The sequence below is a fragment of the Hipposideros armiger genome, unplaced genomic scaffold (genome assembly GCF_001890085.2).
Source record: "Hipposideros armiger isolate ML-2016 unplaced genomic scaffold, ASM189008v1 scaffold_729, whole genome shotgun sequence".
NCBI lineage: Eukaryota > Metazoa > Chordata > Mammalia > Chiroptera > Hipposideridae > Hipposideros > Hipposideros armiger.
In genome coordinates, this window is record NW_017732079.1 from 85,028 (window position 1) to 103,849 (window position 18,822).

The 18,822-nt window shown below is 51.6% G+C and overlaps 1 protein-coding gene across 3 annotated transcripts in view; it reads right to left on the reverse strand.

Annotated features, from left to right (window-relative positions):
- Window positions 1-11,541, reverse strand: part of IL6R (interleukin 6 receptor) — a 61,723-nt gene extending 50,182 nt beyond the window's left edge. For 2 of the 3 annotated variants that reach the window (XR_002122239.1, XM_019627368.1), the window contains exon 1: window positions 11,209-11,540. Coding sequence is in view for 2 of the 3 variants with exons in the window: in XM_019627368.1 (XP_019482913.1) it covers window positions 11,209-11,293 (85 nt within the window). In the remaining variant the exon portion in view is untranslated. Of the gene's footprint in view, window positions 1-11,208 lie in introns of all 3 variants that reach the window. The other variant, XM_019627369.1, reaches the window with a different exon arrangement.
- Window positions 11,542-18,822: the final 7,281 nt, after the last annotated feature.

Here is an 18,822-nt window from a genome sequence, read left to right on the forward strand (position 1 = left end):
GCTGACACCAGTGTACAGTCTTGTCTTGATTTGTTATTTAATATAAAGACCATCTCTAAGAGCGGGCACAGCTTGGCATAGGGGAAACAGCTCTGTGTTGTCAGAAGACCCGAGTTCTTCTGATTTGGGCAGCCCTGGGCGCGTCACAGGCCCTGGCACAGCCCCACTCCCCTTGTCTGTGAGGTGAGGGTTCAGGCTATGATGGGAAGTTCCCTGCTGCCCGCTGCCCGCTTCAGTCTAGCATCTGACCACGCAAGTCCTTAGCTCTCAGAGGGCAGAAAGCACACGTGTCTGTTCATCTCAGACAATAGCCCAGCTTGAACACACATGATTAATCTATGGATTTATTACTCTAATAGTTAATGATTTTTGGAGGGGAATGGCAGCTAGGTCATCCCAGTGCCCTCAGACAAAACCTCCTATTCATGGAGAGCGCCATTACAGAGGTTCCCACAACCTCCCGGGCCTCCCATGTCTCAAGAAGAGGGCTTAGGTCCTAGTAACCTCTGGCAACCAATCCACCCACTCCCCAACCCCCGCCTGAAACCCACGAATCCCACTCCCTGGGGCACTGGCCCCCCCACTGTGGGGACATCTCTCAAGCGGTCCTTTGCAGCCCAGCCCTGAGAGTGGGGTGCCTTCCCACTCTGGACCCAAGGTCGGGTGCCAGAAACCCGAACAGCTTTGTTGTTTTTCTACTTTTTTCTCTCCTCAAGTAAACTTACAATGTCAACAAGCAGAGAACAACACGCACACAGAGACATATTTCTCAACTGTCTTGCAGCTTGCTGTGGCTCTTGCCAGCAAAAACAAGTTCAGCTTCCTGGCTGCGTTTATGTAAGTGGTGAACCAGCACCACCGCGCACCACCGGGGACTCGGGCTTAGCGCGCGCCCGCTAATCTCCCCCGCCCTGGTTTCTGAGCTGGGACCCGAGTCCCACTGGCCACTCGGCAGCTCAGCAGCTGGCAGCACAGGAGGTCTCCTGCCTCTCGGGTTCCAGGGACACAGGACTGCAGACAGAGGTCACAGAGGAATTAAAGGTCCTCCCTCAGAGAAAAAGGCCTTGATTTGAAAGAGTTGGCTATTGAGAAGCCTGCAGAAGAATGGGGCACTTCACGTCCAAACGGAAAGGAGTGCAGAATTTGCTCCCACGGGGCCTAGAACAACTTCCCAGTGTTCGTCCTCTCTCCCTGCCTTCTCCATGCGAGGGCTGACACCCATCTCCTCGCTTCCAATGCAATCATCATAACAATCATTTTCACTTAGCAATTATTACCACGTGCCCCCGTGCTTTACCTGGGAGCTCTCCACCCCTCACAACAACCCTGCTTGGGGAGGCTTGTCCCCGTGTCACTGCGGAGGCAAGGAAGCTCAGAGAAGTTGAGGAACTTGCCTGCATTCACACAGCTAGTGGGGGAGGGAATCTCATTGGTTCCAGGTGAGCCTGGCCCACTCCCCTGTCTCCTGGGGCCGGGCCCCTTTCTGGACTGCCCACCACCCTTATCTCTCCCTCTCTGGTGATCTCCTCTCGCCTGTCCACCTTCCAACGGCCCAGGAAAGGGAGCCTGGGCAGGGGGCGAGCCCCACCACACCTCACAGTGCCTTGGCAGTTTCTCTTACAGGAGCCGGCAGCCAGGAACCCTTGAACTTTCTCCCTCTACCCTACACCAGAGCACTCAGGACGAGTTATAGTTTCCAAGCGCCCCCACCTCCGACTCCCAATGTCACGCTCTCACCAGGTCACCCCTTCACTTCTCCCCCAAATCTCCAGCATGCCCTCCTCTGCCAGTTAGGGAGAGGCCAGTCCGCAGGCTCTAAGCCGTGGCCCCTGCCAAGGTCAACAGCTCAGCCCGCCCCCACCCTCACCCCCCACCCTTCCTTCTAATGTGTTTGTACTTCTGTACCTGCTTGTATTTGCCTTGTATTTGGTGGTGTCAGTATTTACCTTGGCTCAGCCTACCTTGGAGACAGGGAGCCTCGGAGGCTCCTTTGGAACCATAAGAAGGTAGCGTTGGCTGCTGGCTCAGAGACCAGCTTGTTCCCAGCTTTTCTTAATCCTCCCGGACAGCTTCAGAGACAATCAGCTGGCCCCGACCCAGAAGGTCTAGCCTGGGTCACTCTCAGAGATTACAAACTAATTAGAGGAAAAGATAGCTAAGGCAGGCAAACAATCCGACTCCCCCACCCCCCATAGCACCCCAGGAACTCAGCCTCGGAGTCTAACCAGGAGCCTGACCCACATCAGAGTCTTTTATGTGATTGGGGAAGGGGAGTTCGGGGGAAGAGTGAGAAGGGACCTGATGTATGCCGCCTATCCCATCCCAAACCAGCCCCTGCCCCCAGCTTCCATGCTCCCACCCCTTTAGATATGAGGGAGCAAAGCTAAAGATCGAAGAAGTCCCAAAGTGGAGGCGTGGGAGGGGGTGACTGCAGGGAAACACAGGAGGAGACACTGGGGCTGGTCCAGTTCTGTTCATCTGACTGGTGGTTACTGGTGTGGATATGCTCAGGCTGTGAAAACTCATCAAGCTGTCCAAATTTTGCTGAGCACACTCCCCTGTAAAAGTGTTACACTCCAGATACATTTTTACAAAAGGGCCCAGAGTCCCCCTTCTCACAACTACCTGAGCTCAAGCCCTTGAACCCTGTGCCCATCCCCACGTGACCATGAGCTTGTGTACAAGCTTCACGGTAAAGGAAGCAGCTCAGCCTGGAGGAGCTGGTAGGTACATCTGCCCTCGGTAAAACTACGAAAGCCAGGAGAGCTTTAAAGTTTGGTCTGGCTAATTTCCCTCTCATTCCTCGGCTTTTTCAGAATCATCCTGGCTATCCTTGCTTATTTACGTTTCCATTTGAACTTTAGAATCAGCTTGCCTAGTTCAGGAGAAAAAAAAAAAAGTCCTGTTGGTATTTTTATTCGGATCAAGTAAAATTTAGAGATTAACTTAGGGAGCACTGGCCTATTTATAACGCTGGGTCTTCCTATCTCCGAACATGGTAGGCCTGTGCGGCTCATGATAAGACCACAGTAATGAAAAGAGTGGGGGCACTGGCTCGTGAACAGACAAACAGCATTATGGAAGAGATGGAAAGTTCAGAAATGATAGTAACCAAAAATAGCCTCGTCTGCACTACGGAACTGTACACTTTAAAATGGCTAAGGTGGTAGATTTCATGCTATGTGGATTTCACCACAATTAAAAAAAAAAAAAAGCTTAGTCTGAGTGTTGGTGACATACAGGTGCCATCCCAAGGCGCACAAGTGATGGATGAGCTAACTTGATCCTCCCAACTGTCTGTCTCACAGAGGAGCAGGCTGGTTATAGAGCCAATGAGGGGCGAGCCTGGATTCAAACCCAAGCAACTCGGCCTCAGAATTTGGGCCTTTACTCACTATGCCGAGAAGCAGTACAAAACTACCAAGCACCTACAGTAACTGGGCAGATCTTAAAGGTGGTTTTTAGAATCAGTGGGAGGAAGGCTCAATAAACTGTACAGGGACATCAGTTATAACTATGGAAAAAGATAGAGCCATACCTCAAACCTCACTCCATGATAAATCAGAATGGAGCAAATATTTAAATGTAAAAAACTTTGAAAGGTACTGGGGAAAAAAGAAGAATCTTTCAAAATAATATTGGCGTAAGGAAGATCGTAGTAAGTATGATACAAAACCTAGGAGTCATAAGAAAGATGGATAAATCCAACTACATTTTTAAAAATCTTCATGGCAAAAACCACCCCCCACCAAAAAAAAAAAGTCAAAAGACAAATGACAAACTGTAGAAAAACATTCACAACTCATATCATTGATAAAGGACTAAATTCCTTATTATGTTAAGAGCTCCTATAAACAAGAAAAGACCAACAACCCGACTTTTAAAAATGAGCAATAAATATATATAGGCAGTTCATAGGCACAGATTATGCAAATGTCTCTTTAAAAATGGAAAAACCTGTACAATCTCACTCAGATAAGATAAATGCAAATTAATTCCACACAGACACCATTTTCTGTGTAGACAGCAGTTTAATAACACACTTTTGGCAACAATTTGGTGACATAAGTTCTCTGATTGCTGCCCGGGGTATGAATGGGTGCAATTCTATTCTCTCCCAAAATTACACACACACGTAGCCTTCAACCCATAGATTCCCTTTTGAGAAATGTATCCCTCAGATGTTCTTGCACTCTTCATGCAGCAAGAGGTATATGCCATAGTTTTTTCCCGTGATGGCAAGACAGGAGACAATCAGATATCCAGCAAAAGGGGACTGAGTAAATAAACTCAGTGTGTCCATGCAACAAAATACCAAAACGGTTAAAGAAGAAGTTCTGAAATACCAAAACAATTAAAGAAGAAGTTCTTTGTTTAATAGAAAGAAGCGAACTCTTTCCTTAGTCCGTTGGGTGCATTGGTCAAGAGTTCAAGTCTGGGATTCAGACACACCCAAGTTGCAGCCCTAGGTCAGCCACTTACTAGCTATGTCGCCTCGGGCAACTTGTGCAACCTCTTTGGGTTTCATTATTCCCATCCACCAAATGGAACCAATAATAATACCTACTTCGAAATGTTGCTGTGAGGATGGCATTCGATAATTAATGTTAAAACCCTTGCACTATTTTCAGGACATACCTAATCTCTCAAAAAATGTGAGCAGTTATAACTAGTATTCCCACCGTATGAGTGCATCTTCCCCCTTTTCTGTGAGAGAGATTCATAGCCTCTAGCTCCTCCCATCAAAATGGACTCTTAGGATCAATAATACCTATCAAGCACCCACTTTTGTTTGTCACAATCTCGAGAAGTGTTGCTCTTGCCTAGGCTTGAAGTGACTTACCCCAAGGTCGGCTGGCTGGTGGAGTAGGCAGCCAGGAGATGGTCAGGATTGAATGCCCCCTAAGCTGTTTTCTCTCTGTTACACTGCCCGCCTCTCTTAGAGACAGAGAAAGCTCGCTTACAGGGATAGGTGGTTGCCACCATTTTCCTGACCCAAAGTGATGTGAATGGATATGAGGGAGGAGGTGGGGGGTGACAGCACAATGGCTGAAAATACTCTGCGTAGCCTTTAGTGTTCTTCCCTGTTTAAGAGAAGGAAGGGGACACTTCCTGCGGCAAAAGCAGGGCTGTCTGTGCCACACCAATGGGTGTGGTGTTGGTGAGTATCTAATGAGGATTCTTGGAAGAGAGAAGAAGACCTTGACGTCCCTGTGTGTTGGGAAGGGTGGGAGTTAGTGACACGCATGATGTAGTGGAAAGAGCAAGGTTCAGAGCTTGGTCTGTGGCTTCCGTGCTGTGCAGTCTTGAGCGAGTTACTGCACTCTCTGAGCTTCAGTTTCCTCTCGCCTACTCAACGACATTGCTTCAGCAACTCTCACCTCTCTGTCAACTTTTAGTCTCTAGTAGAGTATTTCCATCAGCATGCAAACACGCTCGTATCGCAGTCATCTTTTTGAAAAATCCCTTCTCTCGACCCCACTCCTGCAGCCGCCCAACACTCCACTTCTTTCCTCCCCTTTACAGCTAAAATCCTCAAGAATAGCCTCTTCCTGTCACCTCCAGTTCGCCTCTTCCCATTCTCTCAGGAATCCGCTCCTGTCAGCCTTTGGCCCCCACCATTTCAGCCAGAACCCCTGACGTCAAGGTCACATCTCAGTGGCCCTCTTGCCCAGCCTCGCAGCAGTTTGACACCATTGCTTGCTCCCTCCTCCTGAAACACTGTCTCCCCTTGGTGTCCAGGACACCGATTCCCCAGGTTTCCTCCCACTTCACTGGCCTCACCTGGTCAGTCCCCCTCTCCTCTTCCAGCCTGAGAAGGGTGGGGTGCCTCAGGGCTCAGCCCGGGGACCTCTTCTCTTCTCCATCTACACTCTAGCTCTAGGTGATCTCAGCCACTCTCACGGCTTGAAATGACATCAGCCATCAGGTGACTCCCAAAGTCACACCTCGAGCTCGGTCCTCATCCCCAAACTCCGGCCTCCTCTACCCAGCACCTCAGCGTCTTCTCTTGGTCGTCTCAACATGTCCAAACCTGACCTCTGACCTTCCCCTCCCGCAAAACCTACTTGCCTTACAGCCTCCCTCTTCCATGCAATGGTTTCAACACCCCCTCACCCAAGGCTGCTGTGAGGAGTAAATGAGACCACAGGTGCCAAGGCCCTAGCACAGTTCCATGCACACACTTGGCACTTGATATGGTAACAGTTAGTGGAACCATGATGTAGAGAGGGAAGACCAAGGATGCTTTTAGGGAGAGGTGGAGGGGAGCTGGCGACAGGTGCTGGGAGCCCGCCGGGGTGTGGGCCTCAGGGGCACGCTCCTAAGGATAGAGCCACAGGGTCGAGCTGGCAGGGGCAGCTGGGCGTGGGGGAGCCTGCTGAGGTGCAGCTGGAAGTCAAGTCTGAATCCAGGACCGCGCCGGAAAAGCCCCTGACTCTTGGGACCTCTTCGGGGTCTCAAGACCAGAGGAGAGGAACAAGCACAGATTTACTACCCAAGAGAAGCTCCTCGAGCTTCACCAGCCAGCGGGCCTGAGAGTTAAAAGCCTGTCTTTGCAACCTTCCCCCTTGAAACGCCAGCCCGAGACTTGTCAATGCAGTTAATGACATTTGGCACTTCCTTGTCCAGCTGGACTCTAAGGAGCCCAAGGGCGGGAGTCTCTCCAGAGACAACCCCAACATTCGTTACAACGGGGGGCACCTGTGTTCCCACCGAGGACTCCACCGAGGGCTCCAGGCCCTCAGGCAGCACCAGATTGTTAGAAGAGGCGGGACATTTCCTGTCCAAGACGGGCGTGACGAGGAGAAAATTCTGAGGCATCCTAAATTAATTTCGGATTCACTTAGCAGGCCGGAAGGTGAACAGAAGAGCCAGGAGAGGTTAATCAGCTAACAGCTACCGGGCAAAACCAACAGCGTTGCTCGCCTTCCCGAGTGTATGTTGGAGCACTGAGTTAACTTCCAGGTGGCTATTTCCAGGATCATTCTGGCTTTGCGCAAAATTTCCAGACTCTTACCCACAGCCAATCCAGAGAAGCAAAGACTTCTTCCTCAGGGACTGCGGCCTATCCCAGAACCAGCCCCGTCTCACTTTCTCCCGCCCCCTTTATTGACAGCCATCCTAAGTTCTTCCATAACAACTCGCACCTTTTCCCCCAGACCTAAGGTATGAAAGCACCTGTGGACTCCAGGACGGGCGCGTGTTGCCCTCTCCACCCAGCCCCGCTGCTGGTCGGTCGTGCAGACGGCACGCCCCATGGCCTGCTCCTCTTCAGGCTAGCATGTGGCTCAAGAAACGCTTTCTGCCAGAAAAGCTTTTGACCATGAAAGGTTTTTGTTTGACAGGCGTATAAGGAATCCCTAAACATCTTTCTATTCCCTTCAGGCCTTTATTCACATATCGTCTTCTCGGTGAGAACTTCCCTGGGAAACACCAAGTCTACATGTCCCCTCGGCATAGACATACAGCTCCTATCTCCCTCCCATCCTTTATTTTCCCCCCTTAGCCTCAGTCGCCATCCGCTCTATACTTAATTTACATCCCCGCTAGAATGGAGTGCCAATGAGCCAGGGATGTTGGTCTGTTTTGCTCACTGCTCTATCTACAGCTCTGAGAATAGTGCGTGGAACACAGGAGGGGCTCAAAATATTTTTTTTTTCAAACGCATGAATTATAAGCTACCCTCATTGAAGCGCTTGCTCTGTGCTAGACTTTTCTAGACACTGTATAATACCTTCCTTAGCTCCTTTCATCCTCATCACCACCCTGGAGGTAACCACCCTGTGAGGTAGTGTAATTATTGATGTTTTCTAGGCGAGGACAGTGAGTCTCTGGGAGGTCAGAGCACCACCTAAGCTCACATCACTTCTACACAGCAGGGCTCCAGGAGGTCTGCCTAGCTCCGAAGCCTTGGCCGTTACCTGCACACGCTGATCGGGCGGACAGGAGGAGGTCTGGAGAAGAATAAAGGAAGAGGCAACAGAAAACCTCTGGAAGAAATTGTTGAGTGCTCTAGACCAGTACTGTCTAATAGAACTTTCTGCAATGATGCAAGGACCCTAGATCTCTGCTGTCCAATGTGGAGGCCCCTAGTCATGTGTGCTATTGAGCACTTGATATGTGGCTGGTGCAACAAAGGAACTACACTTTTAATTTGATTTCATTTCGTTTAAATAGCCACACTTGGGAAGTGACTACCGTTCAGAGAACAGAGCTGTAGCCTTTAAGACTGACCTGGAAAAGCCCAAACTGGTACCAGGAATGCACTGGCTTGCTGGGTTGGTGGCCTGCAGGCCTGGTGAGACAGGGGAAGAGGGGCGGGTGGCTATGGACTGCTGTGAGCACGTGAGCCATTTTGTGTAATCCTTACAAACACCTAAGAGGGGAGGGTTTGTTTATCCAGTTCCAGGGCGAGACGCTGAGGGTCACAGATGAGGCAATGCGGTCAGGGTCCACATGTCTGCTGCCTTGGGGTCTTGGCCCTCAATCAGAGGCGCTTCCTCCCTCCACTCCCACCCCTGACCGTTTGTCCTTGAGTAGTTGGTACTGAGTGGGGCGGGTCAGAGAGCTGGGTTTCCTCAGTCCGTCTCAGGGACTCACACGTGACCATTTCAAGCCCCTTTAGGGTGGAGTCTGGGTGGCTGATGGCACTGAGGCCCCGTAGGGCCGTTAGTGGCCTCCATCAGTGTTCGCTGCAATGAGTAAACAAGGGGTGGAGCCCACGCAAGGAGAGGCTATGGCAAGGGGAAGCCCACCAGGGGAGGCCCTGCACTCAGTTCCTCAATCACCCTGGCCTGGCCCGTCATCCTCACACCTGCCAATCACAAGGGGCATTTGTCAAAAAGGATGTTTCCAGAGCCTCACTCCCAGATATTTCTCTCCGGTAAATCTGGGGCCAAGAATGAGCATTATTGTCAAGCCCCCAGCCCCACCCCTCACACACACACACACACACACACACACACACACACACACACACACCAATTCTGATACAACTAAACCCAGAAACACCCTTTTGAGGAACACTGATCTTGAGTGAGGCTAAGAAAGCTGGTGAGCCCTGGGGTCAGGAGGAGGTTGACCCAATGGGAAGTTCTGAAGTTGAGACTTGAGAGACCTAGAGGTGTAAGAGTGTTTTGAGTGCCACCGGCTCTGCACTGCAGGAGGCAGAAGGAGACTGAGGCACCCGTAGCCAGGCACCCCCAGCTCCTGAGTCCCAGCTCATCCAGGCCCCTGGACCTCAAGTCTACCTGAGCTCCTGGCATGTGGGCGGCCACCAATGCCCAGGAAAGCGGGCCTCTGGCTCTGAGAGCCGGTGGATTTCCCCTCCAACCCAGCTCCGCCGCCACTACCCCTCGGCCCCTCACTTCTCCAAAGCGAGACATCTCGCAGTCATTTGCTCCATGCTTCCTGTGCAAGGTCTTTGTTTTTACTCTCAAGTTTGTGGGCTGAGTCTACGTGGGCGTGAGAGGGGAGCTGGGTATTTTCTACTTCTCTGCATTTTCCTTCTGTACTGGGAGGGCTTTCACTTCCTCCCAAACTCTCAGTTCTGCCTTTCATGGGCTGTCCAGGCCTTGAGACCACCTTGCCCGACCCTCCGGAGCACCAGGGAACGGAGAACTGATGGCAGCTGGCTGCCCCCCGGCCCCCTGCCAGATGACCACTTAGAAGCCAGTGAATGGAAGCCTCAGCTGCAGCGGTGACCGTCCTGGGGCAGGTGCCCTGGGCGTGGTGTGATGGCAACACAGCCAGGCAGGGGAGCCTTACTCCCTCCTGGGCCACCCCTCCGACCCCACGGTGGGCAAGCCCAGGTCTCCACTTCCCTTCCCTGGGATTCTTCTGCCTCAGGACTCGTCCAGTCAGGAGTGACTCTCAGCCTGCCCCTAAGTCCCCCCAGCTCTGACTGCTGGGCTAGTTCTAGTTGGGAGTCTTGGGGATCTACTCCTCTGCAGCTCAGGGCCATATGGGGTGGGCCTCCACCAACGGGGCCAGACAACCTCCAATCACAGCCTCTCTTTGGAACAAGGTATATTTAGATCCAGTGGTGGATTAGAAAACATATGTAAAGCAGAGGAGGCCTCAATCAACAGCAGCTGCAACTGGCAGAGCTCGTAAAAGTGTGCCAAGAAAAGGAACCTCTTTACTTTCCTCCTCCAGGCACAAGGAACAAATACCCAGAAAGCTGAGAGTGGCAGGCACGCTAGCCCTAAAGCGTTATCTCCCAGCAGGAGAGATCAGGCTGGCTGAAGGCCAGGAGGGCAGAGCAGTCTAGGACTAAAAGCCAGAGCCACCAGTCTTCCCAGCCATCCGTTCCCAGAAGCCTACCGGCTGCCCCCTTGCTTTTCCTGTCGTGCCTTCAAAGAAGCCCTCAGACCCTGAAATAAGCCTCTGGAGAAGCAGTTGCCAGGCCGGACTAGAGAAGAGACAGACACGCAGCTGGGCACGCGGCCAGAGCCGAGGAAAAGCCTGGCTGCCTGGGGCAGATTACTGTCCACAGGAGCCAAAGTGCCCCCTGCCCTCCGCCTCAGCCGCCTCCTCCCATCTGGAAGGGGAGTCCAGTGTGTGCCTTCCCCAAGGTGTCCCAATCTCTGGACAGCCTCCCCGCTTAGGTGAAAGTCCCGGGGTTGGGGACACAGTTTGTAGAGCTGGTGTCTGTGACAGGAGTGCAGGCAGAGGAGGGGGGGTCGTGACTCAGCGCCGGTGATGTCAGTCCCTTCACAGTCAGGGCACTGTCATCCACACGTACACCAGGGGGCTGAAGGGTGAGCCAGGCGAGGTGGCGCCCCAGAGCTCAGGGTCAAGAGGGGAGCCCTGGGCGAAACTCCACCCGGCTAGGGTGTCTCCCCTCAGATGACCCCGGGACGCAATTGTGTCCAGTCTCCTGAAGATACTGGAAGGAGACCGGAGAATCAAGTTTCGAAGAACACACCAAGTCCTGTACACAGACCGCAGGGCCCGTCACCCGCAAAGACGCGGGACGCAGCAGGGGACTCGAGAGCCCCCGCCAGCGACCGCACAGCTGGGTCACCCGGAGTCCCCGCCCGCGACGGCACAGCTGGGTCACCGTGGGGACCTAAGCTAGCCACGGAAAAGGGGAGCCGCCACCCCTCCTCCCCTCCCTCCAGCTGCCCCCCGTCTGCGGCGGCCACAGCGGTTTCCCCCGCCCGCCAGCTGGCGCGGCCCTCCAGGTGCGCGCGAATCCCTTACCCAGCACCGGGCAGTTCCCTGGGCCCGCTGTCGCCCGGGGCGCGGCCAGCAGGGCGGTGAGCAGCAGGCAGCGGACGGCCAGCATGCTTCCTCCTCGGCTAGTGGCCCGAGGTCCTAGGGAGGCAGGCGGGCGGAGAAGGACCGGGCGGCCGGGGCGGGGCAGCGGGCGGGCGGGCTCAGGCCAGGAGAGCAGCCCGCGTCCCCGGGGGGCCCGCGCTCGGCACGCCCAGCGAGTCCCCGAGCCCCGCGCCGCGTTCGGCTTGGCTCCGTCTGGCCGGGCTCGGTGTCAACGCGACTTCCCACTTGCACGTGACTCAGAGCTGTGGACCGTCCTGGCAACGCAGGAAAAAACATTTGAGGAACTCGCGCTGAAGTGTCTCTCGGCCCCAGGGTGCTGTTGCGAAAGCCCGAGCAGATGGCGCAACAGCCCCGCGCCCCGGCCGACCGCAGGGGTGGCTTCCTGCCGCCGCACCTGAGCCCCGGGGCTCAGGTGACCCGAGCCGGGCCGGGGCGAGCTCAGCCGGGGCCCCTCGCTCCCGTTTCTTTTGATGAGAGGAGGAGACTTAGCCATCACTGGTCGGTTTTTATTTTTGCTTTCGTGAACGGGGTGAGGGTTACGCTGCGAAAGGAGCACCTGGAGAGCCCTGGAGACGGCGAGGTGCCTCTCCCCGTTCCTGTAAAGCAGCGCCTGCAGCCCCGGCTGCCCCCAGGATCACTCGGGATCCCTAAGAACCACCAGTGTCTGGGACTCTCCCCCAGAGATTCTGATTTAATCGAGCTATGATGAGGCTTGGACACCGGAAGACTGGCTGCCGCAAAGGCGCCTTCCTTCCCTGTGCCTACCTGTGCCCACGGGCGGAGCAGGAGACCCCGCAGCACCAGCAGGGACCGGGGCTCTATTTAAAACTCTACCTACTGCTCTTCCAAGTCCCCGAGTTTTAGTTCCCTCGTCTGTCAAAGAAAAAAAAAAAAGCCTCTGCTTAGGAGATGGCATGGGTACACCTGACACAGGCCTGGGCCACAGGTGCTCAGTCCATGTCAAAACCTGCGAGTCCACCCTCCTGATTTGATAGATAGAAACTGGTATTTGGCTGGCAGCAGCAACCATGAAAGGGCCTACAAAGTTCCCCCAGGGAGCCTGCAGCTGACAGGGTGGCCTCACAGCTGAGTCTGAAGGGAAAGGAAAGCACTAAAATAAGGTCTAGGCCGAGAGGCTTCTGGACCAGCCGCTGCTTAATTAGCATGTGCTTTTCAATTTGGGGTTTCAGGCTGATCCTAACCTGGATCAAGGTTCCTGGGGCAGCTGGAGTGGGTGCGGCCTGGCCTCCCCGTTTGCATAGGACCTGGCATCTAGGAACAGAGCTTGGGAAGTGCAGCTCTCAGACCCTGAGCATCTGGGTCTCTGTGGGGGAACCAACCATCAGCAGTGCCAGACAGAATCAGGCACATTCCGGGACACCCCCACCCCAAGGGGGCTACTCTGGATGGGTTTCCTTCAGCCACACTCACAGACAGGGAAAGAAAGGCCTCCTGGAAGGCAGCTCTTTTGGCCACCAGCCCTCAGTCCTGCTATTTAAAATGACATTGCAGGGGGCCGGCAGAGTGGCTTGTTGGTTAAGCGCTGGCTTGGGACGCCAGAAGGCCGCGGTTCGGATCCCACATATGAGGGCCAGTGACACTGCCCTCTACAGCGAAGATGCTGAATAACAGCTCAACCTGGAGCTGGGCTGCCCTGAGCCGCCTGCCACGGAGTAAGCTGCAGCCCCTGCTGCAGTGGGTTGCCATGGGCTACCGTGTGTAGCCAGCAGCCGCAGTGAGCGGCCGTCCAGAAGCCGGCAACAGATCTGCCTTGCCTGGGAAAAGCGCAATGATGGCGCCAACTTGGGCCAGTGAAGCAACATCCTCCACATCTAGACTGAAGAACAAAAGGACAGCAACTTATCTGTTCCCCTCCCCCAATTCCCCAATAAAAATCTTAAAAAAAAAATAAAAATAACGTTGCAGTTGGCTATATTTTAATACAAATCTTGTATAAATTAAAGTAATAAAAGGGTGTTGCAACAGGGCTGGAATCTGGTTCCCATGCCGTTGCCCCCTTCCCCTCTATTTGTGGCAGACGCAGGCCTGAAAATAATCAAAGGGGCACCAAGCTGCCAGCCGGAAACCAAAGAGCCCTCTGCTCAGATAGGAGAGTTTGAAAGAGGGAAGTTGAAGCCCAAGACCAGGTGTCTCAGACCCCACCTGGCTGACCCCACCAAGGTGGGCCTCCCCTCTCTAATTCACTGGTGAGGAGCCTGTGTTCTAGAGTCCCCATCCCAGCTCTGCCACTTGCTGGCTGTGTGATTTGGGCAAGTTACTTAATCTCTCTGACATTCTATTTCCTTATTTTTAAGATAAGAGGAACACTGCAAATTATTGGTATTGTGGTTCCAATAAAAAGATAGGGCCCATTGTTTTTTTTTTTCTCAGCCTCATTTTCTGCGTCCCCATGCTTTAAATACACTTACTGTATTTTGCCATGCATAATGTGCACTTTTTTTTGCCCAAATTTGTGAGGGAAAAATAAGGGTGCGCATTATATAAGGGTAGTACTAATTCCATATCTATATAAGTGTTTTTAATTCTTTTATTTATGCTTATGAGTTAAAAGTGTAACTCTAGAAATCAATAACAATATCCATATGCAAAATAATGCCCTGGAACACCATAATTGGTTTTGTTGAACTTAACAACGAACTTGCAACAACAAAGAGTTCTTGGCCTTCTATGATGGTAAATTTGTTACCAGTACATAAAATTTCTTGTACCTTGTATCTGTTCTTGTGTTTTGTAATTATTCATTACATAAAATTTCTTGTACCATAATGTTAAAAAATAAATGCTAAAATTCCTTTATAATACAAAAAACAGAGACCTAAACATACACAAATACAAATTTGAATTAAAAAATTAAAGCAAAAGATTTTTTTCCCTGAAAGTTTGGGCCAAAAACATAGGTGTGCATTATACACGGGAGCGCAATATACACAGCAAAACATGGTATGTTTCTACACTGTTATTTATGGCTTCTCTCCTCCATGCCTTTGTTCACGTTATTCTCTCTGCCTGAAATTCTCTTCTTTGTACTACACCCAAGTCACCCTTAAGACTCTACTGGGATGCCTCCTCCTCCAGGGAGGCCCCCCCCCTCTTCCCTACTGCCCCGCAACCCTGTCATCCACAAGGTCGGATTAGGTGGCCCACCTCTGTGCTCCCTCAAAGCCCCTGCTGACTTTTTTCACCACCCCATCTTCCCTGCCACACCACAAAGCTCAGCTCTGCTCCCCACGGCTGCGCAGGGTGAGGGCCTTGTTGTCCGGGGCGTGTGGCCTCCCAGTGGAGTACAGTCTGAGCAAGCTCTCTGACCTCTGTCTAGCGCACTTGAACTCTATCCTGAAGTGGAGGTTCAAAATCCACGGGCCAGCATTCCAGGCTTGGTTATGAAAACCACTGATAAGGAAGAGAAGAAAGCTGTCCAGTTCAGCCCGACCTGCCCTTGCCCAGACCTGGTTCCAGATGCCAGCACCGTTGGTCACCACGTCTCATACCTGGCTTCTTGTCCCTGGGAAGGGAAGAAGGCCTGTGGGGATATGCATTTGGCAAGAGCCCCAGGGTGAGCGCAGAGTGGAAACAGGAATGTCGGTCACCAGAAAACAGAACTGAGAGCCAGCCAGGGCTGAAACCCCTGAGGCCGTGGGTTTTCCTCAGAGGCAGTGTGACTCCTTAGCTGAGGGAACAAGGACTTTCCCCAGAGCCTTCTCTCGGGAACTGTGCTGCTTACCAAGCGCTTTCGCACACCATCTCCATTAAACTTGTTAACCCTGAGGGCTAAGAGATATTGTCCGCAATTTTCAGATGAGTAAACTGAGGCTCAGGGAAGTGAAGTTCAAGGCTGCACAGCTGGGCCCTGGCCCAGAGTGAGGTCTGGCTCCTGGCCGGGAATGTTCCCTGTGGGAGGGGCACAGCGGGCACAGGACCAAGGACACTGCAGGACAGCTGTCTGCCCAGGACAGCAGACACTCGGGGATAGATAGACTGGGAGGGGAGAGCAGGACCTGGCGCTTGGGACGCCCCCTTCTTGGGCGTCCCGGACCCTCTCCCCTCAACCAGCTTGTGTTCGTTCCTGCAGTTGCCCTCCGTCTCCCCTAGAGGGGGACGCTCGGCGCTGGCACAACTTTTTATCAGGCTCCTTTCCCGGCAAGCTAGGCCTCTCTCACCTTTGACCTGAAGAGATTAAGCCTCTTAAAGTTTGCAACAGTCAGAGGTCTATTGGAGGCCCCTGTGGAATAAATTTGTCGATTGTTTTGAATCCAGAAGTACTTGTTTATCATCAGCTTGTCCTCCTCCCGCCTCAGGAGATGAAGTGATTTGCCAAAGGTGACGCCAGCAGTTAGTGACACAGTTAATGACAGCAGGTCACATCCCAGATATCCTGACTGAAAGGACTCCTCTCTTTTTCATTCCCACCCCCAGGGTTGGGCTGATGTGTTAGGGTTATTCTCAGCTGGGAGATTTAAAAACTATACGCTTTGTTTTTTATTTTCCTTTAGGGGCCGGGTCATCCTAAGAAGTGCAAGGGGTGGGGTGGGGTGGCCATGCAGACCCCTCCCCTGGCCTCAGGCCCTGACTAATCAGTAATTACCAGAAAATACTCTTTATTCCCTGAAACCCACTTCTCCCTTCTCCTCAGCCTGGAAGGAGGCAGAAAGTATGTGGCCCAGCTGAGGAGTAATATTGGGGCCCCTCAGAGCAGCAGAACTCAGTGTCCTAGACCACTGGCACCCCCAGAATCAAGGCCCAGCCAGGGCAGGTGCCCCCAGCCTGCCTGGGAAGACTTGCTCACTGTCACAATGGGGGTGCAGCATCCCCAGCTGGGGAAGGGCAGCGGTCAGGCCCCATTCGCCACCTGCAGCCCAGTTCCGTCCCCTTTCTGTTCCATTTCCCGTCACGTCACCAGCTGAGTTGACCCCCAGAGAAGGGATTTTTTAGCACCATCCTCAGAAAGTGGTTATAAAATTTCTCCCCTTCTTGTGATATTTATAGAATGTTATGATTTCATAACTGTTAAAAAGCACTATTAAAATTAAATACAGAATTACCATCAGATCCAGCAATGCCATTTCTGGGTACATGCACGAAAGAATTCAAAGCAAGAGCTCAGGCAGATATCTGCACGCCCATGTTCATAGCAGTGTTATTCACAACAGCCAAAAGGTGGAAGCAACCCAGGTGTCCATCTATGGATGCGTGATAAACAAAATGTGGACTATTCAGCCTTGAAAAGGGGAGGCAATTCTGACATATGCTACTGTCAACATAAGAAACATACAGACCTATAGAAAATTTTTATGAGTTTCTCTGAGCCCATGTGACAACAGTTGCTGGGAAGCAAAATCTCAACAGATTGAGAAAACACTCCCGAGAATGGCCGTTTTGCAGCTTATTTCATACATTAGACTCAAAGGAGGAGGCTAAGGGGGTTACATGGAATCCATGGGCGGTAGGTTAGGGAGACGGGAGAAAGCAAAGGGGGGAATCGCGTAAGGAAATTTTCCCAAAACACAGTCTTTTTTTTCTTCTTCTTCTTTTTTTTTTTTAAAGATTTTTATTGGGGAATTGGGGGGATGGGAACAGCGCTGGGGAATTGGGGGAAGGGGAGTGTCACTGGCCCTCATATGTGGGATCCGAACCAGGGCCCTCTGGCATCCCAAACCAGTTCTTAACCATCGCGCCACTCGGCCAGCCCCCAAAACACATTCTTTCTACACAGAAGAGTCCTTCTGAAGATGTCTGTTTTTTAAATTCTGGCTCATGATATCACCCATAAAATGAACAGGTTGAAATAGAATTTGGTCATTGGCTGCTCGCTAAGCCCTTTCTACCTTCCTGGGTTTAACTGTGTTCTGATCAGAGAACAGTTTACTAACATACTTAATAGTTCCAGCTGCTAGGTTTGCTTCTGCTGTCAACCGTAATCTCTAATCCAAGCTGAGGCCTCTGCAGCTACTACCTCTATCTGCCATTTCATCTTTCCTGGAAGATATTCTAAACTTGGACTTCACGAGTATGAGCTGTTTATTCTTGCACTTCCCAGCAGAGGCTGAGTTACACTCTGGATGTTTGCAGAATGAGGGTTGAGGAATAATTACCTTCACATCGCTGATATTTGCTCCATTTGCACCCATTAGCTACTCTTTAGCAAGCATCCTTGTCTGTGTAGCTATATATGTGTAGACACACATATATAAGCAGATTCCTGAGCCAAACTGCCTGAGTTCAAATCCAACTCTACCATTGACCAGCTGGGGACGTTAGACAATTTCCAAACCCCTGGGGTCACTCACTATAATTTACCTCTGAGCAGCCTTGGAAAAGTTCATCATTCCTTCCTTTTTTTTTTTTTTTTTTTTTTTAGGGAACAGTGTGTTTTTCCAGGACCCATCAGCTCCAAGTCAAGTAGCTATTTTAATCTAGTTGTGGAGAGTGCAGCTCAGTGGCCCATGTGGGAATCGAACCTGTAACCTTGGTATTATGAGCCTGTGCTCTAACCACCTGAGCTAACTGGCCGCCCCATACCTTCCTTCTTAATACACTCTTTTGGCTTCCTTGACATCATACTTTCCTCCCACCTTCCCAGTCTCTTTTATAAGCTCTTCCTCCTCAACCTGATGTTTTAGTGTTGGAATGGCTCCCTAGGCCATTTTTTTCCTCCCATTCTTTCCCGAGTCAGTTTCATCATTCCCACTGACTCCCAAATATTTCTCTTCAGCCCAGGTATTTCTCTGGCACGTGTGGCCAACACACACAGCTGCCTACTTGACACCTCCAGTCTGAGGTCTCGTGTGCGTCTCAACCTCAATGTGTCCAAAACTGACCCATCACCTTCCTCTCACTACATGATGCCCCTCCCACATTCTTTGTCTCGGAGACTTGCTCCACATTTGCCCAAGTCAGAAACTTAGGGGCCATCTTTAACTCTTCCTTCCCCTCTCCTGTCATCCAGTTCATTCAGCCTCACTTCGATCTCCAGAATAGATCTCAAATCCATCTGCCTCTGCACGTTCACTGCTACCACACTAGTTCAATGCCACCATCTCTTTTGGACTTCTAAAATAGCAACTTAATCGATTTCCCCTATCCGCGATTGCCCCTTCAATCTAGCCTCCATGCAGCTGCCAGTATGCCTTTTTTAAAAATGCAAATTCAATCATGTCACGTTTCTGCTTAAAATCTTCGATGCTTTCTCATAAGCACTGTGTCTGTCTAATTATCACTGTACCTTCGGCCCATAAAGCAAGTTCCTGGCACAGAGTAGTCACTCAATAAATATTTATGCATGAATAGACAAATGAACGTTCACGACCTTGTTCAAGGAATCCTCGTTTTCATCAAAGTGGAAGAGGGAATGAAAACCATCTATGAAAAGCCCACAGCTAACATCATACTTAATGGTGAAAGAATGCAAGCTTTCTCCCTAAATCAGGAACAAAACAAGGGCCCTCACTTTTGCCACTTCTATTCGACATAGCCCTACAAGTTCTAGCCAGAGCAATGAGGCCAGAAAAAGAAACTAAA